Source organism: Chenopodium quinoa, unplaced genomic scaffold (assembly GCF_001683475.1).
Source record: "Chenopodium quinoa cultivar QQ74 unplaced genomic scaffold, ASM168347v1, whole genome shotgun sequence".
Lineage (NCBI taxonomy): Eukaryota > Viridiplantae > Streptophyta > Magnoliopsida > Caryophyllales > Amaranthaceae > Chenopodium > Chenopodium quinoa.
This window is the reverse complement of record NW_018742329.1, coordinates 4,598,443-4,622,877: the sequence shown is the minus strand read 5'-3', so window position 1 is coordinate 4,622,877 and position 24,435 is coordinate 4,598,443. Positions and strand designations below refer to the sequence as shown.

The 24,435-nt window shown below is 36.1% G+C and overlaps 2 protein-coding genes across 5 annotated transcripts; one reads left to right on the top strand and one right to left on the bottom strand.

Moving 5' to 3' along the window:
* The first annotated feature begins 508 nt into the window (after positions 1-508).
* Positions 509-11,245, top strand: LOC110690652 (subtilisin-like protease SBT5.6). The gene is made up of 9 exons (XM_021867510.1): positions 509-789; positions 963-1,155; positions 1,654-1,845; positions 4,756-4,867; positions 8,706-9,267; positions 9,436-9,533; positions 9,624-9,981; positions 10,098-10,311; positions 10,420-11,245. The coding sequence occupies exons 1-9, from the start codon at positions 715-717 to the stop codon at positions 10,953-10,955; spliced, it is 2,340 nt and encodes a 779-aa protein (XP_021723202.1). The 5' UTR covers positions 509-714; the 3' UTR covers positions 10,956-11,245.
* Positions 11,246-11,379: 134 nt separating this feature from the next.
* Positions 11,380-24,062, bottom strand: LOC110690660 (pentatricopeptide repeat-containing protein At4g18975, chloroplastic-like). 4 transcript variants are annotated; one of them, XM_021867529.1, is made up of 6 exons: positions 23,862-24,062; positions 23,409-23,592; positions 22,881-22,978; positions 22,372-22,515; positions 20,589-20,801; positions 11,380-12,085 (listed from the first exon to the last, which is right to left on the bottom strand). In XM_021867529.1, exons 2-6 carry the CDS (start codon positions 23,467-23,469, stop codon positions 11,882-11,884), a joined length of 720 nt encoding a protein of 239 aa, XP_021723221.1. In that variant the 5' UTR covers positions 23,470-23,592; positions 23,862-24,062; the 3' UTR covers positions 11,380-11,881. The 4 variants fall into 4 exon arrangements, with proteins under 4 accessions (XP_021723221.1, XP_021723228.1, XP_021723207.1 ...); XM_021867536.1 differs by having other exon boundaries at positions 23,409-23,563; positions 23,862-24,061; XM_021867515.1 differs by having other exon boundaries at positions 22,881-22,983; positions 23,862-24,058.
* Between the last annotated feature and the right edge of the window lie 373 nt (positions 24,063-24,435).

The following is a 24,435-nucleotide window of genomic DNA, read 5'->3' as shown; positions in this document are numbered from 1 at the left end:
CGAATGGGTTATAGTAACTCAATATGATATCTACAAAGTAGGTAGCCACCAATAAATTTTTATAAATTTGTAAACTATTATTTGGATCCTATTAATGAGACAATCGAATGTAACCTACAACGAATGGATATTCATCTAGCAAGGCTCACCCCTCATGGATCTTAAAGAATTATGACTACACATGTGGCATTTGCACGGTGTTGCAAAAAGACATTCCTAATCTCTAACTTGTATCTTACTTTTTTTTTTTAAAAAGTATGTACTACATATCAAGATACAAAGTACTCCGCATATACTAATTAACAAATACACTTATAGCCAAAAATGTCATTTTTTTTTTTCACCGGTGTAAACACCTACATAAATTACAACCTTAATAAAGGAAATTTTTTATTGTGTAACATATAGCCAAATAGCCAATGGCCCAATAAGGTTCGAAATACCAAAACAAACCCCAAATGACACTTTACATAATTTGGATTTTTTCAATCACATAATTGAGATTGAAACAAGCATTCGCTTGTATTGGTTGCAACCTGTAAAATATGAGGTAATACAGTTTCAATTGTCTAATAATTAAAAATAAATAAATCCAAAATCTTGAAAAGATTACCTCCAATATTCTATGAGATTCTAATAGTATAAATACCACTTACTACTCTACTCATTTTTCATATCTCAACCCAAACACAATAGAAAAAAAAAAAATCATCAATGAAGATAATCTCAACTTTCTTTTTTCTCTTCGTTTTCCTCCTACCAATTCTAGCTTCCTCCTCTAATAAACAGGTTCGTCGCGATAACGATTAAACCGATAGCTCTCGACCCGTGCCATAGTATGGGTCTAGGGTTTTGATACCTAGCATATATGTATATAAGATGTTATGGACTTGTGCTTTTTGTTCAAATTTTAGTATTGGGTACATTTTTTATTTTTATAATATGATATGATATAATGACAGGTTTATATTGTATACTTTGGAGTGCATAAAGGAGATAAAGAATCATATGAAATTGAAGAAATTCATCACTCTTACTTATCCTCTGTCAAGGAAACAGAGGAAGAGGCCAGAGCATCTATGCTTTATAGTTACAAGCATAGTATTAATGGCTTTGCTGCTACACTTACCCCTGCTCAAGCCTCCAATTTATCGAGTACGCAATTTGTTCCTTATGCATGTCCTCTTTTATTTGCTCGTTTTTCGACTCTAAAAGTCACATTCAAAATTTGTTTAATTGGATTCTAGGAAATATTTCATATCATTATAATTAGTGTGATAGCAGAATATAATTAATGTGTATGGTAATTAGAATGGATAATCATGATTTATCACGATTACTTTGAAATGAAATATCTGGTCACAATTAAGTGGAGAAAATATAGCTATTATTACTGATTTTATTCAACAGAAACTTTTTGCATTGTCAAACGTGATAAAAGAAAAATGTCATCTATTTTAAAACAAAAAAAGATATCATGAATTTGATTTTAATAAGATCACTGATTTGAATACTATTAGAGTTTTTTTTTTTAAAAAAAATAAATAAATAAATAGCTTTAATCCTATTAGTATTTAATTGTTTTGGTATAATACACTATGTGAAGATCTATAATTTTAGCAAAATAATGAATTTGTGTTTCTATCATTATAGAATTAGATGAAGTGGTATCGGTGTTTGAAAGCCATCCAATGAAGCACAAAATGCACACAACAAGATCATGGCAATTCGTAGGCCTGGAGGAAGAAATCAATACACAGTTGCACTTCCAATCGGAGAATAGTGAAGGTTTGCTATCAAGAGCCAAGTATGGACACAATGTCATTGTTGGCGTCTTAGATAGTGGTAAGCTCTTATCATTTTCTCTAAAATTAATAATCACGTTAATAGTATAAATTGATTTGATATAGTGTGACTTTTTTTTTTCCTTATATACTTGGAAATTGGAATCAAATATTGCATGGATATAATGATTGCAACATGCAATCCGAAAAGAATCACAAGACATCCATGGACTTTCCTTTATGGTCTTCTTCAAATGAAGAGAATAAAACTAGCCGAAATGAATGAGAATAAAAGTTTTAGGACCTATCTTTTAATAGTTGTTCATCTTTTTCGGAAAGAGATTATGCTATATCCAAAACTACTACGGAGTAATAAAGAAAATTCATTTCGTATTCTTTTTCTCCAAGCCAAGAAATATAATGTAACATGACTTATTTTTAGCATCTAGTTTGGAAAAGGAAAAAAAATAATCCAAAATACGTTTCTTCTAATTTTAATTAACAAATTAAAATATTTTTAAACAAATTGCTTTTCACATATCAATACTCACCATAGTGTCCTTTACTCTAATGGTTGCTATTTCATTATCTTTTGCCTCCCAAACGTAGTATTTACACGAAACTGCAAAAGTAGATCCTAAAATTAATGCAAACACTAAAAAGCATGGCAAATTAACCTCCTAAAAATATTTAATTTTAATAAATAAAAATACATTACTTTACTTAAGATCTATATCAAGTTTAGGATAATTCTTTAAATTTAAATCTTATAATTCTATTTAATATTGTATGTGATAGATTATGAAGTTAATTTATTTATGTAGGTAATATTTTTGTATTTTTTTAGTTGGTTTAACCTAACTTAACATAAAATACTTTTGTATATATTTGAACGTATAATCAATGAGAAAGGAAAATATTTCTTATATTCTCTCATGGAGCACAAAATTTAAATACTTTAACAAAGATTGTCATTAATATATACTATACTATATAAAAAAAAATTAAATTAAATCCTTTAATATATTCTTTATAATTTCAAATATTTATAATTTTTACAATATTTAGATAGTGAAATAAATCTATCAAGCATCTACATTTACAAAGTGAATTAAAATAATTTACTCTTTAATATTCTTTCAAAATAAAATAAAGGAAAATTTGCAAATTGCAGCCATTTAAAATTTTTTTTGCAAATTGCAGCCCAAAAGTTCATATAAATTGTAAATTGCATCCCAATTCAACTTTTTACATCGATTTACACGTAGAAAAAATCTTCGGTTAAAATTTTAGGGGCCATTTTAGTTCTTAAGGGTCCTAATTGAGCTCGAAATTAGCAAAAAAAAATTAACATAAGTGCCTCGTTTTGCGTAACAAAAATATATTGATTTGTGGAAAACTGTAAAAATGAGACACTTACGTTACTTTTTTGCTAATTCATAGCTTAATTTGGACCCCCTAAGAACTAAAATGGCCCTTAAAACCTTAAACGAAGATTTTTCAACATGTAAACCGATGAAAAAGTTGAATTGGGCTGTAATTTACAATTTATACGAACTTTTGGCTGCAATTTGAAAAAAAAAATTAAATGGCTGCAATTTACAAAATACAAACTTTAAATGACTGTAATTTGCAAATTTTCCTAAAATAAAATTTTACTCTTTTACTTATCTCATATTTGTACATTCTAATACGTATGCATTCTAATACTCATATCTCATACTCCGTAATAAGTTAAGCGTAAAAGTATTCTGCTTAAGATCTCACAGAAAAAGAGGCAAGCAACATACAGAGAAATATTCAGTTATTCACGCACTTCATGAAAAAGTGGATAGAATATTCTGTACGCAAATACACCTATATCTAGTCTTATGTGTGCCAATTATTTGTTTATTCTTATTCATTCCCAATTATCTCCGTAATCCATTCGTGAAAAAGATTAATATAATCCATACTAATTTATTTATTTTAATAAAATCAACACGGCATTTATCTCTCCAAAAAGATAAGGTAATTCCTATCGTATTGTAATATACTCATTAACACGATTATTACAAGGATGCTTATTTAAAGCTTGATAAACGAACTAGCATAAATGTATTACAAACCTTTTTACTCTTACTAAAGTGTATTGTTAGCAATACGTTTTATTGTACATTTAATCTCATTATTATTATCTTAATCTTAATAGTCTCGAATCACATATACAATGTATTATATCAATATATATTTTTAGTTTAAAAACAAGCTAAGAGATATACACTTATTTCTCAATATAGATATAGTCTGGAAATATGTTAATTCTATCCTTTAATATATTTAAAAGGAAGGGTTAGATTAGATTCGATCATGTAATCTTTGTGTACATTATCTCTGATATCATGTTAGAGAATATATCTATCAACATATTCTTTTGGTCATTATCATTCTTAAGAAAGATGACGTTAGCCTCATAATGTAGCCGAGAAGTCGACCTCCCTCTTGTCAAGTATGTCAACTAGGTACCCATATATAAGATGACATAATACTATTGCATTTCATTATCTATGATGCGATTTTTCTTTCATCAACTGTAATAATTAGTGCTTATTTTATAGTTGGTATTATGAAAAAATTTGTAAAATGTTTCTAATATGACTAATATCCCTATCATTTCATAACCTAGGTTATATTTACTAATCTCACTATGAATTACATCCATGAATTATACAATATTAAAGGTATGTTCTTAATTACTGAGCTGAACTGAATTGTTTATGAGAGAAGAAAATTAGGAACTAAGCTGAACTGAACTGAAATTAAGCTAAAGAGAACATATCCTAAGTACTACATACGATTAATCAAAGTATGTAAACGTTATATAAAGCGTTAATTTAAGATCGTCACCATTGTTCAAGATTAGAGGAAGTTACAAATAAAAAATAATAATAAAAATAATAATAATAATAATAATAATTGACTTGTAATTCAGGATTTTGGCCCGAATCAAAGAGCTATAGTGACGATGGAATGGGACCAATCCCTAAATCATGGAAAGGTATCTGCCAAACTGGTGATGCTTTCAACTCCTCTCATTGTAATAGGTCAGTTCACCTTTCCTTTCTTTTTTGGTTCTTTCTCACAACTTACAATTATTATTCCAATATTCTATTTATATGAAATGACCACTCAACCAATTTATATTATTAGCATTATTTTTCATATTGTTATATATGGTATTAAAAAAAATTCGACCTACGGAGTACTCATTTAGAACAAATACTCCTATAATTTTATGAGTTGATGACAATTAATTTAGTTGATTACAGTCTAATTATAAAAGTAAAGTCGTAAACTTAGGATTAAATTTTGTCTTACATAATCATCCTACGTGTTACGACTCCTTTTTCACGGGATTATGATAAATGGTGAGACTGGAAGTTTGTTTAAACCCATCCTTAGTACTAATTATGGAGCCTAGGACTTTCTTTAGAAGAAATCCCGTGACCCGAAATTGTAGTGAAGTGCTTACAATATGACCCACCACACATACTGATCTTACTATAGTTGTTTGGACATGCTTTGGGATGCCCCAATTACCAACTTGATACGTTTAATTACTTTTTATTATGGGTGTATTTTCCCATATATCTATATTTCATGTGAGCCTGTTACTACATGCATTGATGCAGAACTATTGACCACAACCATACAACTCTTTTGTTACTTTGCTTATAGACAAAGTTTGGTATCAAACAACCCCTAAAAAGGGTTTTCCTTTCCTATCGGACGATTCGACCGGTACTTGTATTACTTGTTCCAACTTAATCAACTGTATCCATCGAGTTTAAATTTTCATGATGCAACAATACTGATAAAGGAACTTTTTTAATATTTCAATTTGAGTTTTAATTTGATTGTTTTGATTATTAATTAGTCAAGTTAAAAAGACTAACGTACACATACCCAAAGATGATTTAGATTATTTGTTTAAGAACCTACACGGCTACGCAATGCTTCGTATGTGGCATGATTGCACAATCATAGATATAAATATTCTTTTTTGGTTAATGATCACCAGATAATCAAATCATTACATAATTATTCAATAATTTGGTTTATTCACGATCACCTAATTAAATCTTTTCCGGGGATTAGATCCTAATTTGTAAAGTATGCTTTCTTTATTCTCCATTATATCAATTTAATCTTACTAATTTAAGATGTTGGAGTGAGGCAGACACTTATGACTCTATAAGCTACGAACATGTAATGTCCTTATCCATACGTTTATCACTGTATATTCCTCTTTAATGTCATAAAATAGATTGTCTTTCCTAAGTGCATATATTAATGCATGATAACAAATTTTTTAGCAAATAAACTAATTAATTAATTCATGAACTGGAAGAGCTAAAGCCTATGATATGTAGTGTGGTACTTCATTTGTTCCTATTGAGTTAACACACATTGTCCTTTTACAAAACTTTGACCTTTAATATTTAAATTATTAATTAATCAGTAAAAAAATATAAATAATTAATCTTTTAATAATATGTAATAAGATAATCTTATTGGTTAAATTTCGAAACAATATGAAATGGGCCTGGACAACCCGAATAAGGATGAGATTGGTCCACAAACTAGGCTTTGGAGCTTCCACAATAAAACCAATTGACAATAGTAGGAGTAACCAGTGGCTTGGCAAATACCCAGTTTTTGAACGGCCCAGCAAATCTGGGCTCTGATACCATGTTAAATTTCAAAACAATATGAAATAGGCTTGGGCAACCCGAATAAGGAGGATGAAAATTTGGTCCACAAACTAGGCTTTGGAGCTTCCACACTAAAACTAATTGGTAATAGTAGGATTAACTCCTCTACCTTATAAAGTGGAACCACCTCTCCTCTTTCTCCAATTGTGGACACTCACAAGTGGGATACAATGGGTTTCAACTTTCAACACTTATTACTGGTAATTGTTTTTATAATTAGCTAAAAAACAATTTTTTTTGTGTTATCAAAGTGTGTAAGCTAAACAAGTACAACTTAAAAAATAAATAAATAAATAAATAAAAAAGCCTTTTGTAGATACACTAATTGTATTGACTTTTCTTGTTGATAATGTTAGGTATGGTACATCTATCTAAGTACCATTCCTAATCTAATGATGGCAACAATTCCTATTTCTTTCCATGAAAAAGGTTCCTTTTTCTAGAACTAAAGAATGATCACATGAAATGTTTGGTGAATCATGCTCACAGGTGTGACTTTGAAGTCTAAGCTTGTGAACTAGTATTAGCATCCTACCAAACAATCCCCGATAAAGAAGCACCAAAAATTTCGAAGTATAAATTTCAACATATTTCTTTTTAATTTATTTTTTCATGATTTAATTATAAATTTAAACATATTTCTTAACACAATCATTAGTCTTAATATTCTTTCATGATTTTCAACAATTGATTATTAAAATATAGTGATCCAAGTTATAAAAAGAAAAACTTGAAAAATGAAATAATCCTTTTTTTTATTTTTCTTTTTTGGTTAAGTACCTCGCTTTGAATCTTTGCAGTATATACATACTTTACTATGATTTAAATTGATGATTTATGCATAAGTAAAAAATTCATATTGTCTCAATGTGTGTTTTTTTTTTTTAATCAACATTTGATTATTTATACTTCATAGTTATTAAAGATGTTATTGGTAAAGTTACAGTTTAACATATATCTCCAATCAAAATGGATCACTAAAAAATAAACGGAATACTTTAAGGCCCTGTTTGGTTTAATGTAAAAGGTTTTCATGGAAAATAATTTTTTCATTTTTTTCCCATTTTTCTTTGTTTGGTTTGTTAAGGAGTGGAAAACAATTTTTCAAGGGTAGAAATTTCCATCCTGGAAAATTCCATCCTTAATAATGGAAAACATTTTCCTTCCAAAAACAAGGGAAGCCACATTTTCCTTTCTCCTTCTTACCTTTTTTTACTTCCCTCCCATTCATCCTTACATTTCCACTCTTATTTTTTATTTTTCTTGGATTTTTCTTGTATGCAATCAAACAAAGGAAAACTAATTTGCAATTGTGTTTTTCCTTGAAAATAGTTTTCCATGATAACTAATTTTCCATTGAAAATGTTTTACATTAAACCAAACGGGGTCTAAAATTTAATATCTTTTTCGATGTGATCCGGGATATTCTCATTCACGGCGTTGGGTATGGATATAAAAATTGCCACATTAGTATGAATTGATACTTTCCACTAGAAATTGTCATAGTTTTAAGTTTTAACACTACTTATAGATGTCAATGACCCAAGCCGAGTAGGAGAAAAATATTAATTTGTTCGAGCTAAGCTTGATATAAAACACATATGCTCGTGCTCGAGCCAAGCTTAACCAAGATGTATAGAGATGTCAATATGAGCCGAGTCAGGCTGATCAGAGTATAATTTGTTCGAGTTGAACAATATGAAACACAAGAGCTCCAACTCGAGCCAAGCTTAGTTGTAAATTTTCTTGTTTGTGCTTGACTCATTTAACCTGTTTGTTATTTGAGCTTAGCTCATGAGTAGCTCGATTTTATTATTCGAGCTCGAGTTTGAGACGAGCTAAAATAATATACTACGTAGATTAAAACTATATAAACGATTGAAAAATGAGCAAGATCTAATCCAAAATGGGTATATTAATTGCTTATGTGATGAATTTATAAGATAAAAAAAATTACTAACCTGTCAAGATTTAAGTAACTTTTTGTCATTTGCTATTCAAAAAAAAAAAAAGACAAGTAACTTTTGTCATTTGATTGATACAAAAAATGTCTTACCTTAAAAGAGTTGTATACATTTGATTAAGAAATTTTGTCAATTGATTTACAAGTATACAAAATTTTTATGTAAATAAGCTCTTTTCCCTTGTTGAATTTGATCAATGGCAGGAAAGTGATAGGGGCTCGATACTACATCAAGGCCTATGAGAGCGTCTACGGTCCATTAGACCGAAAGCTAGACTACCTCTCCCCCCGCGACAAAGATGGACATGGAACACACACTAGCTCCACCGTAGGAGGCCGAACAGTCCCTGATGCTGCCTTCATGGGCGAATTAGCGGACGGCACAGCCTCCGGGGGTGCACCACTAGTCCAACTAGCAATATACAAGGTGTGCTGGGCAATACCGGGGCATGAAAAGGTTGATGGAAACACATGCTTCGATGCAGACATGTTGGCTGCTATGGATGATGCTATCAATGACGGTGTACATGTCATGAGCATTTCGATTGGGACACCGAAGCCAGTTGGGTATTCGCAGGATGGCATTGCTATTGGAGCTTTGCACGCAGTTAAGAAGGGTATTGTGGTGTCTTGTAGTGCTGGGAATTCGGGACCTCACGCAGGGACGTTGTCTAACACTGCGCCGTGGATTATTACTGTTGGGGCTAGCAGTTTGGATAGGGAGTTTAGTGCTCCCATTGTACTTGGTAATGGAATGGTCATTCAGGTAATTTATGATTCCTGAATGCCTTAGTAGTCCCTCATTTCTATACGAGTTAATCATCACTCTTAACTTTTCTCATTTCATATTATCTGTCACTTCATATATCAAACTCTTTTCAAAGGCATGTCGTATTTTTGTTTTGATTATGATGAATCTTATGTTGTTTTGCAGGGTCAGACAACTACCACTTTTCGGCTGGATAATATTACACATCCACTGGTTTATGCAGGAGATATTAGTCTACCCAATGTCACCCAAGAATTAGCTGGGTAAGTAGCTGGTTTATGTTATTTTTGCCTGCTTGTTTGCTGATATAATTTCACAATGATGTAACACTTCAATTTGCAAATTTTCGACAGGCAATGCCTTCCTAACAGTCTGTCATCAGAAAAAGCAGGTGGTAATATAGTATTTTGCCTAAGAGGAAATGGAACAAGGGTTGGTAAAGGGATGGAGGTAATGAGAGCAGGTGGCATTGGCTACATCTTAGGCAATGCTAAAGGCCAAGGAGAAGAGGTTGTGGCCGATCCCCATGTTCTTCCTGCAACTGCTGTGGGTGAGTATGAAGCCGTGCAAATCCTCAACTACATCAAATCTACAAGATATCCGGCAGCCAAGATCCTGCCAGCAACAACAGTGGTTGGCACATCACCAGCACCTTTTATGGCCTCTTTCACTAGTAGGGGACCTAATGTCGTCGATCCTACTATTCTCAAGGTACATCCATGTCCTCTTCAGACTTGAAAAACTCCCAAGCTTTCATACTTTGCTAGATACAAAGTGTATAATTACATGAAAATGCAATAATCTTGAGTTCAATTTGTTACTTGCAGCCTGATATTACCGCCCCTGGATTAAACATATTGGCAGCATGGAGTGAAGAAGATTCACCAACTAAGTTGGCTACAGATGACAGGAGAGTACAGTGGAATATTTACTCAGGAACATCGATGTCCTGCCCTCATGTATCTGCTGCTGCCGCACTCCTCAAAGCAGTCCATCCTACTTGGAGCTCTGCTGCCATTCGATCTGCACTCATGACCACAGGTAACAATATACTTTACACTCTCACCTCAGCAGTAGCACTCTTAAAAATTTGAAACACATTTCAAAATTTTACGTTCTTTAGCTTAAACTTGATTCTTCTTCATACAGCTGGTCTGAAGAACAACAATGAATCTCTCATAACTGATTCTATGGGCAACCCAGCAGACGCCTTTCAATACGGAGCAGGTCACTTCCGACCCACAAAGGCAGCAGACCCCGGTCTAGTGTATGATGCTACTTACACTGACTACTTGACTTACCTCTGCAGCTTAAGAATGCCAGGTTTCGACCCATCATTTAAATGCCCACAAAACCTACCTAAGACTAATGACCTAAACCAGCCTTCCCTTGCAATCTCAAAGCTCAGTGGAAGTGTGACAGTTACTAGGACTGTCACAAATGTTGGTAAAGGCAGAAGTTATTACTTTGCTTCTGTGAAGCCACCAACGGGATATAAAGTCAATATCTCACCAAGTATGTTGATATTCAGGCATAAGGGGCAGAAGAAAAGCTTCAGTATCACAGTCGAGAAAGATGTATATTGCAATAGCCAAGCGAGCGGACAGGAATATGAATTCGGGTGGCTGACTTGGTTTGATGGATTTCATACAGTGAGGAGTCCCATAGCTGTGTCTTCTGTATAAGGAAGAATTTTGGACTTCAGGGGCTTATACCTTCCTTGATTTTTAAACTGAAAAGACAGTTTAAAAGTTTCAAGGCACAATGGAATAGAATTAGGGTATAATAGAATGTTTACTTATAGTTTTTCTTTTTAACAGCCTAATTAAACATGTGAGTTTTATAGGTTCTCCATCATTAGTAACAAAGCAAGCCTTCTTTAAATGTCCCTTAAAAGATTGTTCTGTAGCTGCGCCGATAGTGTCATCTATTTCTCACACAAACAAGGTAAACATTTTGTTATAAAATTTTTAAAGGAACACGATAAATTGCAGAGTGAAGTTGAAGCACAAAAGCAGGATATTGATATAATATTTCAGCACTTAAGCGCAGAGGTTGTAGAACAAACAGGCTGATGAAATGCAAGAATTGAGGATATGCTCGGCATGATATACGGTCAACATTGAGATCAACTAAATAAAGAAATTTATGTAACTCTGGTTTGTAATGAACTGTTGCAAAAATCATGTACATCTACCTATGTATTAACCTTAATATATAAAGTAAAAATACAAATACAAAAAGCTAATGGCAGTATTGTATCCAAAAAGCTAATGGGTAAAGATATAGACAAAGTTGGGTTAAATTGAATCCTCGATAAATTCCTGATTTCCAACTCCAGAATTCTACATTCAGATACCTCAGTCTCCAGCAGCTCAAACATAATCAATTGAATGCAGGTTTTTTTGGAGATGCTTCACCTAATTTATCCAAGACTCTTGAACAAAACCGGCCTTTCAAAAATGAACATATATACAACAGCAGAAACTAGGAGTTTGACAAGCAGAGCATACATACCACAATCTAAAGAATACTTCTCATTGACTTTTGTAAATTGTCTTCACATTGGCTCAGAGCAGAATCTTTTTGCACAAGAAGTAGTAGACAAACGCTAATTCAGCTTTGAATCAACCAACAGATCTCTCCTAACTTTGACTCTTTCTCCTTTAAAATGGATGTATTTCCATTTACAACCATATCTTTTTATGACCAAATTCTTCTTGTCTTCTTGTCCCAGTCTCTCAAAGGTTCGTGCTACCCTCCTGACTGTATCCTCATCCGGTTTGACACCCAATTCTTCCATGTCTGCGAAGACCTGGGTTTTGCAAAGAGACATAAAATCAGATGCAATTGATAAATAGTAACCATACGAGTGTTAACAATTAACATATGCAAAATATGGATGTGTTTAAATGAACAAATTCCATTTCTAAGTTTGTACTTGGATTAAACCAGACGGGAAAATATAGCGTTGAGCACCAAAAAAAAACAGCACAAGCATGCGTTCAGATCTCAACAAGAAATCAAAGAATTCTAAAATTAGCACAGAAGTGAGGCAGCACATACAAATATGAACACAGAACAAAGATACACATTGGCATGCATGTTGTAGAGGTAATGCAGAAACATTTCTCTGCACATTGAAGCAACAATGTAATATTTGTTTAGCAGATGCAGTGGCAAAGTAAAGTTTTCTAGAGCAAAACGCCAATTTGGAGTGTACGCTCCTGTAGATGTTGGCCCTTACGGATCTGATGACAACAAACAAACCTTACTAATGACTATTTAAGCTCCTGAGCAAAGATGAAATGGGAGTTTTAGAGTAGGAACCACAGACTTCAAAGCAATAGAAACTTGATGCAAACACCAAGTTCCTTAGTAGGAACACAACATGAAGCTGCTGGCTTAAAACTTTGTAAAACTTGGGCATGAAGACTATATTGCAACGGACTAGCGTGTAACAACAATAATATAATCGAAAGGTTGAGTGTTTGATTGATAGAAAGCTTAAAGCTTGCGAAAGGGTTTCAATGGCTATAGGCCATAACTCTCCATGAGATAACTTACAATTTTCTGGATGCCTCCTTCTTACTAGACTACTACTATTTATACTGCCATTACATTCTAGAGTTGGCAACAAAGCCTTAATTACTACAAGTACTACTCGTCCTCTTACTACTTTAGTACAATAGCAAACAAATACTTAAAGGTGCTTGTCCCCTGCTTAACGGTCCTCTGTTTCCTCCTGCTGCTGCCATGGTATGTTGTTGTTGTTGGTGGTCTGCCCTTGCTGCCCTCTCTGACGTCTGCTGTAGGTGAGTGTCACGGGTGGTGGCCTTGGGTTCGTTGCAACACTCCCCCCCAAAAGAGCCACCTTGTCCTCAAGGTGGAAGCCGGGAAATCTAGCCTTAATGAACTCCGCATCCTCCCATGTAGACTCGAACTCAGGCAGCCCCTGCCACCGTATTAGCACATCGAATCCTTCTGACTTCCCTAGCTTAGGCCTGCTGTCCAGCACTTGTTCCGGCTCGACCACCAACTCCAGCTCAGGTGTGAGTGGAGTGGGAATAGTGGGTGAACTAGGGCTATCACCTAGTGCTTGTTTCAGTTGCGACACGTGGAAAACTGGGTGGATTCTACAGTCTGCTGGCAGCAACAACTTGTATGCCACTTTCCCAATTCGCTGAACCACCTCAAACGGCCCATAAAATTGCGCAGCCAATTTCTCGAATGGCCTCTTGGCTAAAGAACGTTGGCGATATGGCTGTAACTTGAGAAAAACTCGATCCCCAATCTGAAATTCCACTTCCCTTCGTTTCCCATCGGCATTGGACTTCATGACTTGTTGAGCTTTAAGCAAATTAATTTTCAATTCATCCAGCATCAAATCACGCTCTTGTAAAATCTCCTCCACCGTGCCCACCGCGGTTTGACCACATCCCATCCTTATGAAGCGTGGTGGTTTACGACTATCCTTATGAGGAGTGCACCGCGGTATTGTACGAATATTCGGCCCATGGTAGCCACCTAGCCTACGACTTTGGTTGCTCTCCGGCGAAGCACCTAAAGTCTCCAGCCGTTTATTCACCACCTCAGACTGCCCGTCAGTTTGGGGGTGATACGATGTGCTATGCTTAAGGTTTGTACCTTGCAAACGAAATAACTCCTTCCAAAATGCACTCACAAATACTCAATCTCGGTTTGAGACAAAATACTATTCGGCACTCCATGGAGTCTCACCACCTCTTTCACGAACAACTGCGCCATGCTTAAGGCTGTGAAAGGGTGTTTCAATCCCAAAAAATGAGCATACTTGGATAATCGATCGACCACCACTAATATTGTATCAATTCCCCTAGATTTCGGTAAACCCTCCACGAAATCCATCGTGATATCATCCCACACTTGTTCCGGTATTGGCAGGGGTTGCAAAAGACCCGCCAGATGTTGTTGTGAGTGCTTACTGCGTTGGCAAATTACGCATTCCCTCACATAATTTGCGATTTTGTGCCTCATTCCCACCCAATACCATTCCCTAGCCACCCTCAAGTACGTTTTGGTTTCCCCTTCGTGGCCCCCCTCCGGCGAATTATGATAAGCCCCGAGAAGAGTCTGCTTCATGGTCGAATTTTAGGGTATGACTAGTCTGCCCTTATACAGTAGGTGGCAGCCCTCCATCGTGTACCTCCATCGTGTACCTCCATCGTGTACCCCGGACTTCCTTGTCCACACTCAACTGCCGATTTCAGCCCCTGTATCACCGCCAATTTCTCTGTCCAGCACTTCCCAATTAACCCCTAGTACAGCGATTAAAGCACCCAATTCAGACTCACCTTCGCTACTGCCCCGCCACGATAGGGCGTCGGCCACCCGGTTCGGCACTCCCGGCTTATATTGAATTTCAAAATCAAAACCAATGAGCTTTCTGACCCAATGTTGATATTCCATCCTCGCTTCCCTTTGTTGAATGATAAATTTCAAACTTTGTTGGTCACTCCTTACAATGAACTTCCTCCCTAAGAGGTAGTGCTTCCACTTTTGCACGGCTAAGCACATGGCCATTAATTCTTTCTCCTAAATAGACTTGCTCTGGCTACTCAGCCCTAACACCTTGCTATAATATGCCACGGGCCTTCTTGCATTAAGACCGAACCCAACCCAAGTCCGGACGCATCTGATTCTACTACAAAAGCCTTGGTGAAAATTGGCATGATTAATACCAGCGCCAACGTCATAGCTAATTTTAGCTTCATGAAAGCTTGCTCCGCCACTTTGGACCACCCAAAGGAGTCCTTGAGCCGGTCAGTTAGGGGCAAGGTAATTTGGGCATAATGGAAGATGAACTTCCTATAATACCCGGTGAGGCCTAAAAAGCCTCTTAATTCCCTTAATGATTTGGGAGTGGGCCACTTGAGCATGGATTAGACCTTGTCTTGATCTACAGCAACACCCTCCTTTGAGATAATGTGGCCCTAACCACACTTTTTCCAAATTCACATTTTTTAATGTTTGCATACAATGAGTGCTCTTTGAGGATTTTTAGCACCTCTCTCGCATAAACAACATGCGCCTCTAAACTTGGACTGTACACAAGTATGTCATCGAAGAGTACGAGGACGAACTTGCGTAAAAGGGGCCTAAAAACATCATTCATCAACGATTGGAATGTTGTCGGAGCATTTGTCAACCCGAAAGGCATTACTAAGAGCTCGTAATGACCCTCATGGGTACGAAACGCCGTCTTGTGGGTGTCTTTCGGCCTTATAAGTATTTGGTGGTAGCCAAGTTTAGCTAAGTGAACACTTGAGCCCCATCCAACTCGTCTAAGAGTTCATCAATAACCGAAATCGGGTATTCGTCGGGGACGATTTCCTTGTTTAGTGCTCGATAGTCCGTACAAAACCGCCACGACCCATCCTTTGTCTTCACTAGCAACACCGAGCTCGAAAAAGGGCTAGTAGAGGGACGTATAATTCCGGCCATTAGCATTTCCTCGATTAATTTCTCAATTTCATCTATTTGAAATTGGGGATATTGATAAGGTCGGACACTAACGGGGTCACTCCCCTCCTTGAGTACTATAGAGTGTTCATGTCCTCTACTCGGAGGTAATCCCTTTGGTTCCTCAAACACGACCTTAAAATCCTCCAACACCTCCTTCGAAAATGATGGCACTTCTTCCTTTCCCTTTTCGCCCTTTGGGCCCCCCTATTCTATTTACTTCAACCAACAAACCCCCCTTTTGCTTCTTGAGAGTTTTGACCATGGCCTTGAGAGTAATGCCGATTTTTGCAAGACTTGGGTCCCCATTCACCATGACTACCTTCCCGTTCATGGAGAAGCTCATTTCTTCGAGCTTCCAATTTGTCAACACCGAGCCTAACTTCTCCAACCATTGAACACCAAGAATGACATTGGAGTTCCCTAATTGGAGTGGCAAAAACTCCTCGATGTCCACCTCGTCAATGAGTTTCAATTTCACCCCTAACCACTACCCTCTTCCTTTGATAGTCTCCCCATTCCCCAATGATACTCTAAAAGCCGCATCTCCCGTCACTTCTAACCCCAAATCCTTCACAGCTTTTAATGATATAAGTTATGGGTTGCCCCTGGGTCAATCATCACTACCACACTCTTCCCTCTTATCTCTCCTTGTAGCCGCATGGTTGTCGGGTTTGCAATCCACACGATTGAGTTCATGGAAATGGTTGTTGGCGTCTCTTCCTCCTCTTCTCCTAAGTTCTCCATAGCTATGAACTTATTACTCTCGTCTTCCTCTCCTTCCTCCACGAGGACACTCAATCCTTTTACCGCACACACATGCGTGCGCCCGGTCCAGCGGCCATCACACCGGAAACAAAGGCCATTGGCCTTCTTCTCTGCAATCTCTCGCTCCGTCAACCAGCGTACTTGGCAGGTGAATTGAGAGAAGCCATGAGTGTTGCGTATCTGAGAGATTGAAGCTGTTGAACCTTGAGGGGTTTGGTTTGTTGGTGGGTTTGTTGAGTATGTGTTTGGGTTGGTGGGAAGTGGGCTGATAGTAGGAAGGTGAGGTTTAGGCCGGCCCAACCCCTAATAGTGTTGAAGCAGGGCTCCGATTAAAATATGAATACGGCCCGGGTTTTGCATATGCCCCACCCATTTTCTTCCGTTGACCCGGTTATGCTCTACAACCCGGATCGCAAGATCCATCGCATCTTCAAGGGTTAACGGGTTAAGCATACGGATCTCCGCCTTAACGTCTTCTCTAAGTCCATTAACAAACTGAGCCTTCATTATGCTCCCTGGGATATCAACCAACGGAGCAGCCTTTTCAATGAAGGTTTTCTAATACCACTGAGACGGCTAACCATTGCTCGTGCAGGATGCCTCTGTTCACCGGCCGAAATTGCATGAGGACGCGCAACTTCAGGTCCTCCCAGGTGATGACCGAACTGGTTCCACCGCAACGCATCACCGTCCATGGCGACGGTCGCCTGAATCTTTTCCACTTTCGTCAAGCGATAGAACTGAAAATACTGCTCTCCCCTGAGTATCCACCCATCCAGGTCGGATCCGTTGAACACCGGCATATCTAGTTTTAGGTACTTCCAATTTCCTCGGTTCTTTTGGTGGTCGCCGTGGTGGCGGAAATTTCCTCCAACGCCTGGCTCTCCCAGTTGCCAAAACGACGCCCATTTAAGCCTCCCATTCCCAAGGGTGGCTCGTTAAATTCGCCCCGTAGAACCCACCTGCGTTCTGGGGTTGCTCCACCTCATCTTCCACTGTTGTCGGTTGCAGTGGTTGTTTGCCCAGGCTTTTCATGGTGCCTCGAATCTCCTCCATAAACTTGTCTTGCTTGCTCGCCATCAAGGAATTTTGTTGATTCTGGTCGTTGCAAAAACGGTCAATTCGGCCTTCGAGCAGCGTTGGTCCTTCAACAAGGTCTGCTGAAGTGAATTTTCTCCATCTCCTAACTTCTCGAAAATTTCCTCCAAACGCTCCTCGAACGCTGCCAGCGACGTCGGAGGCATCCTCGCTCTGATACCAACTGCAACGGACTAGCGTGTAACAACAATAATATAGTCGAAAGGTTGAGTGTTTGATTGATAGAAAGCTTAAAGCTTGCGAAAGGGTTTCAATGGCTTTAGGCCATAACTCTCCATGAGATAACTTACAATTTTCTAGATGCCTCCTTACTAGACTACTACTATTTATACTGCCATTACATTCTAGAGTTGGCAACAAAGCCTTAATTACTACAAGTACTACTCTTGTCCTCTTACTACTTTAGTACAATAGCAAACAAATACTTAAAGGTGATTGTTTGTTGCTGCCATGGTATGTTGTTGTTGGTAGTCTCCCTTGCTGCCCTCTCTAAAGTCTGTTGTAGGTGAGTGTCACGGGTGATGGCCTTGGGTTCGTTGCATATATATACAAGTTTATTCGTATGATTTAAGTCAGTAATCGGAATCTTTGGAAACATGTAATACTCTGAAGCCATAGGAACTACTTTGGTCTATCAAAGTATATTAAGAGGATTTTTTTATGAATATAAGTGTTGTAATTACTTTGGATTCTTATTTAGATTTTTTTTCCTTATTCAATACATATTAAAATAAATTTTATTTTATGTCAAAAAAAAAATTATTTTGAAAGAAAATATACTACAAAGATCCCTCTATTCCCAAATAAATGTCTTATTTGGCTTTTACACACATTTTTAGGTAAGTGAATATTTAAAAAAAAATAAATAAAAAAAAATAAAAAAAAAAAACAAGCAAAAAGAAGTGGGGTTTAGTTTATTCTACTTTTTCTGCTTGAAAGCTTTAATCCCCATAAGTGGGGCCCTCTACATGAACAACATGAGGACTTCTCAGGATCACCTATCCTAGTACTACTATCAATCATTGTGGCTCATGTCAAGTGATGTGACAAGTGGTGGAATTTAGTTGATCAAAGGAAAATATAAAAATAAGTAGTGGAGTTTAGTTCACTAAAAGTGAAAACAAAAATAAAATAATGGGTTTGATTAATAGTGAATACAAAACTGGATAAAATGAAATGGACTTTTATATAGGGCCAAAGTTACTGCTATTTATAAACACGGGACTTCACCGAGTTCAATTTTGAATAAACTGTTTTCCTTATGCCATCATGCACTTAGCAATGGAGAACTCTCCAAACCAAAGGATAATGCTCTCAAAGCTACTGAATCTATAGATGAAGTTGTCATGCTCGTGAAAAAAGTTCAGAGAATGTACTACAAAAAAAAGGCAACATGATACTTTCGAACAAGCCTCATCTTGGGTGTTACAGCTTACAGGTACTGTATACATTTGCCATAAAATACTATGTAATTATTGGGATATGACTGGTTGTATAAATTACTCCATAATCTACTTGAATTGAAGCAGTTATATTTGGTATTCATACCCTTTCAAATTATTGAATCTTTGATAATCAAAGCGAAGAAGTAGCTCCTTCCCATACTTTTATTGAAAATCCTTACATCACTTACACAGTAAATAGTTTTTATCAGGTTTATTGGTGTTTGTATATAAAATGAACTTGTTTGTGTTTTTTTGCTGTTTCAACTGCTGCTAAGTAATAGGCACAAAAATTGCACATTGTTGTGAAACATATTGACATAACAATCACTCATATTTGGAAAAAGGGGGAGGGCAGGGTGAAGAGAAGCTGATGAGGTTTCTCGTGAAGTAGTAACATCTTATACATGGATACTCATAAACACCAAAACACACTTTTACTAGAAAAATGAAGTAGAAATTTTTCAAAAGATATGAGAATGCATTACTACTTATTTTATACAGGTTAAGTAAAATAACATATATGAATCACAATAAATGGCATATACTTGTAACAAATAACACAATTACATACGATACCCTCAAATTAAAGACTAAGAAAACCCATTAATTACACTATTATAACAATGTTTGCTTCACCTAATTTCATGAACATATTACTTAACAACATTACTAAATTGTTTACATTTCCTCAACACCCTCATCCATCAACCATTGGTCTCCAAACTATCCTAATAGTATTTAGGATGGACCTTATAACATTTCTTCTCGATCAAAGGCTAGTTATCTTTCTTTGAAAATTTTGATACCATTCATTCACTCTTCAGTGTCATGTACCATGTATATTGCTACACATGTGAGTGATGTAAATTATGCACATGGCTAATCACTAGGAAAAAGTGTAATTTTAATGAAACGTGAAAGTAACATGATGGAGTGTTGGAGTCGTTAGGGCTTCAGGGAGTCTTCATAGAGCTTCTAGAATAACTTTTACTAGGAAATTTATCTTGTCTTCAGTAAATGATACTCCTGACAGTATCCTAGATGATTCTCTAAGTACACTTAACTTCCATCACCTATGTATACTAATAACCCAACATAACAAACCCTGCCAAACCTAAGAGCTTGGCCTCTTAAATCCAGTGCTAGTAGTAAGCTACATCACTTGTAGGGGGTAAAAAAAGGGGATGCCCCAGTTTCTCATAGTGAGAAACAAAATTTGATTCTCACATGGCATTTTCGTAAATAAACCAACAACTTTATTCAATTGTGGAGCCCACAATAATGAAAAAGTTGTTGATTTATTCACGAAAATGCCCCCATGAGAAACAAATTTCGTTTCTCAATATGAGAATCAGGGAATTTCCCATAAAAAACACCTAGTAATACTTAAAAGCTACTTAAACATTGGATTGTATCAGGAGGCATAGATGGTTTTGATGCAACAAATAAACACCAATAAATCTTACTTCATAGGTAACATATTACAAAAATGAGATTTTTGGTTACCTCTATCACTTTCTCTGTCATATCATGATGATCGTATAATGAAATCATCCGAGAAAACAACCGCTTTGAAATAGATCGTGTGTGGGTATGCAAAATCATATTCCACAAAGACCCAGCTTCATCTATTCTCTCCTCCATATCAAAAGCCAACAAGACTGTATCATATGTTGCCATGGTTGTACCTTGGCCCTTGCTCAACATCCACTTCACAACCTACATAGCATCAAGAACCCGTAAACAGTTCATTTCTGCACCAAGTTAGATGACAGTCATGACACCAACTGACAAAGAAGATGAAAATGCAACTTTAGGCTTAAGATCTCAGCACATTATATACTTTTTAAGTAAATTTTAGATCTTTCTATGCAAAATATATGTTTGGAACACAAAATATATGAATGGACAAATATTCACTTCCATCTAAATAACTGGATCCAACATGAATTCTCATTATTTAAAAGTTTAAATTAACTTTTATGTACAAATTTTATGCCCCTTGCACAAGTTTCAGAATTGTTCCTATACTATCAATTTGTAAAAGGAGCCCATAAGAAGAGATTAACCAATTTATGCCCCTTGCACAAGTTTCAGAATTGTTCCTATACTATCAATTTCTCACAAATGCTTGTAAATTTCCACTTCATAACAATGCAAATATAGCTTCCAGTGAGAATTTCGACAAAGTATAACCTAGCTGGTGCACAACATCTGTGTTGAACAAACAAAGGTGGTGGTTTTGTTAGCTATTGAGTAAGGAAAGGAAACATGAAAGGGTAAGAAAAATATAGAAGATCAAACCACTTGAATTGCACATTTTGTTTGGCAGATTTAGATTACGATGGGGTTTAGATTTAAGGCCAAGGCTGAGTGGTGGTGGGGTCAGGTTGTTGGGGTTTGGTAGGTGTATTGACCTAACGCCCCTGTGAATGAGCCAACAGGCTAAAAATATATACATGTGTTATATTTTTGCCTAATTAACAGTACTAGCCTACTAGGTACCAAATAAATACAAGTGTTATATTTTTGCCTAATTAACAATACTAGGTACCAAATTGTATATTCATATGATCATATTCAATCTCATGCTGGTGAATTAGGTAACATTTGGGCCAGGAGTTGTTACCAGTGGTGGACTAGAGTGAGTATAGTGTATAGAGTGGCGGTCAATGCTGGTCAAAAGCATGGTGAAGGCTGAAAAGGAGCTTGGGGTTGATCAAATACCTAGAAGGAGATAGGAACCAGATTAGAGGAATTTGGGGCCTTGGGCGAGCTCCTTAATTGAGTAAATTAAACATTTTACGTTAGATGCCACTAATACAAGTTCACAACAAGACCCTGCCAACAGAATTACTAGACTTTAGAGTACTTTACTAGCAATAATGATGAATACTGCAATATCAGATATCATCAAAGGCATCCTTTGATTCTTAACAGAGTTATTGTACAAACTACAAACAGGATATATAATGGACAAGCTAAGAGCCTAAGAAGTGAAGTTATAGTTCTAAGTGTACTGTAATTGCCATCCAATACAAATATGCTATTTCAATTTTTCATATTCCCTTTACTCTGTTCACTTCCGATTCACTATTTCAACATTGGAGAATAATATTTCAATATCTTCACATTCAAAGCCGTTTTACATAAAATAGAAGTAGACAGACATTAATACGCTCATAAAAGAATCTTACTTGAACAACTTTAAAAGAGCTCATTGACCAGTGATCAAACAAATTTTCTAAACACATTCAAAAACTTTAATACGCTCATAAAAGAATCTTACTTGAATAACTCGCGGCCACTGCCTCTGATTTTTTAAAATTCTTAGAGCCTTAGCTACCGCAAGCATTGGAAATTCCAACTCCCATGCAATCCATTCGTCTAATGCACAATAAACTGCCTCTTTCTCATTAGGAAGTCCAGAAACCTACCAATACAAACTACCGCACTATAAGGTCTGTAACCAACTAACCAAGAGCAAAAGGATGCCCTTACAACATTAAAACATAATACAACAATGGGAAAGCTATATTTATCAAACTCGCAGCATATACCAGTGCCTCCTCTACAAGTAGTAATCAATTAAACTGTATTGGAAGGTTCACTAACAAAAGTTATGGAGAGAAGATGGAAAACTATTAATACAAAAATATTTTGGTAAAATCTTGTACAAATGTCAATTGTAACGTGCTGGAAGAAAGCCTAGGCAATATAGGCCACAATCTTATAAGCTTCAGGTAGCTCATACAGATTACAACAATAATACGATAGATAATAATGACAAAAACTTACAATTCGAACTAGATTCATTGCTTTCTGACCAGAACCAGCAGATTCTTTACGTTTCCATAGGTGATGTTCTCTCTTTCCTGGCTTCTTGACATTTTTTCCTAATCTTCACAAACAGTATCAAAATGAAAGTGCCAATAATTACTGTCAAGTAGGCAATTCTAACACTCTATTACCAAATTATTGGCAATTTACTTCCTAACAATAAACCAACAAGAAGTTATCGTCATAGTTTCTAAAATAACATTGTCACACACAATTAAAATTTACAACAATGTAACACCTTCATTTTCCTCTAATCACAATGTATTCCATTTTGAGCCGTTGGTAAAACATCGCGGCTAATGATTCTCTCTATCCTTCTCCTCAGTTCCCTCTTTTTACCTCTCCGCATCTCTCCTCTCCTCAAAATATATGCACCCCCAACGTTGCAATTAAAAGAGAACAGGTAAAACATTGAACATCATATGATTCATATCTACGAGCTAAGCAACCGCAAAATTTAGTTTTTAAAAAAAAAAATTAGCTTACTTCTTATTGACATTTGAAGAGGAAGATAGCTGAAGCATTGGCTTGGAAGAGCACTGAACATGAAATGGAAACTTTACAAACCCGAAGCAGAGCCGGGGCAGGAGGAGCGGCCGCCCCGGGGCAAGAGAGAAAAGGTTCAATTTCATAGTTCCGTCCTACAATAAAGGGTTATGAACATATAATCCTGCAACAAATTAGCAACGAAATTTGACTCAATTATCTAATTAGGCTCTAAAATTCATATTAAATTCTTCTACTAAAGAATGATAATAGCAACATTCTAGCAACATAATCGAAAGTTATAATCTTACAGTAATTATAAACAAACACGTAGTATTCAAAAATTCAGCTTAGAAGAACCCTAAATTGATTATAATGACAATTAAATTGATGATACCCTGATTGTGAGATTGATATTGAATGATGTAAAGAAGGAAAAAAAAAGTATCTTACCTCAGAAACTGCTTCATTGGTGATAGAAAGCTGAGAAGCTGCTTGAATAGAGAATTCAGAGCTCAGCTTCAGTGGGGAAGAGATAGATAGAAATAGGGAGTGCAATTGAAATAGTTACCTAAGTTTATCTCAATAGGAACCAACGGTTTCGTGTGGTATGACTTGTTAAAAAGTGGGGTTAGTTATTTGGCTCAACTTTAACTTCAAGTCCTAATAAACATTTTTAAGTCAATAAAGTCATAGAACTAAGCTTATTAAACACTTTTAAAAACAATTTGGTTAGGATTCCTCAATTAAAAATAAAAAATGAGTTAGGAGAAACCTGTTTATTAATTTGTTCAAAAAAAAAAAAAATATGACGACGATCAAGTGCTACTTTCTTACATTGACTCAGGGGCGGAGCCAAGGTGACTGATGAGGCCCAGCCCCCCGTGGCCCAACAAGCGATACATCTAACTTGAAGGCTGGCTCCTATAAGTTTTTAGGATAAACGATTATTGTTTGTGTAAATCTAGCAATCTAAATTGTAGCTTAATGGTTGAGCGCTGAAGAATACAGCCTTCAGGTCATGGTT

Coding starts and splice junctions, on each gene's coding strand:
- LOC110690660 (XM_021867515.1), bottom strand. CDS start 23,554: ATGAAATTGAACCTTTTCTCTCTTGCCCCGGGGCGGCCGCTCCTCCTG. Junction 22,984..23,408: donor TCTTCAAATGTCAATAAGAA/GTAAGCTAATTT, acceptor CTGTTTGTGAAG/ATTAGGAAAAAATGTCAAGA. Junction 20,802..22,371: donor AGTGGCCGCGAGTTATTCAA/GTAAGATTCTTT, acceptor GATGCTATGTAG/GTTGTGAAGTGGATGTTGAG.
- LOC110690652 (XM_021867510.1), top strand. CDS start 715: ATGAAGATAATCTCAACTTTCTTTTTTCTCTTCGTTTTCCTCCTACCA. Junction 1,156..1,653: donor TCAAGCCTCCAATTTATCGA/GTACGCAATTTG, acceptor CTATCATTATAG/AATTAGATGAAGTGGTATCG. Junction 9,268..9,435: donor GTAATGGAATGGTCATTCAG/GTAATTTATGAT, acceptor GTTGTTTTGCAG/GGTCAGACAACTACCACTTT.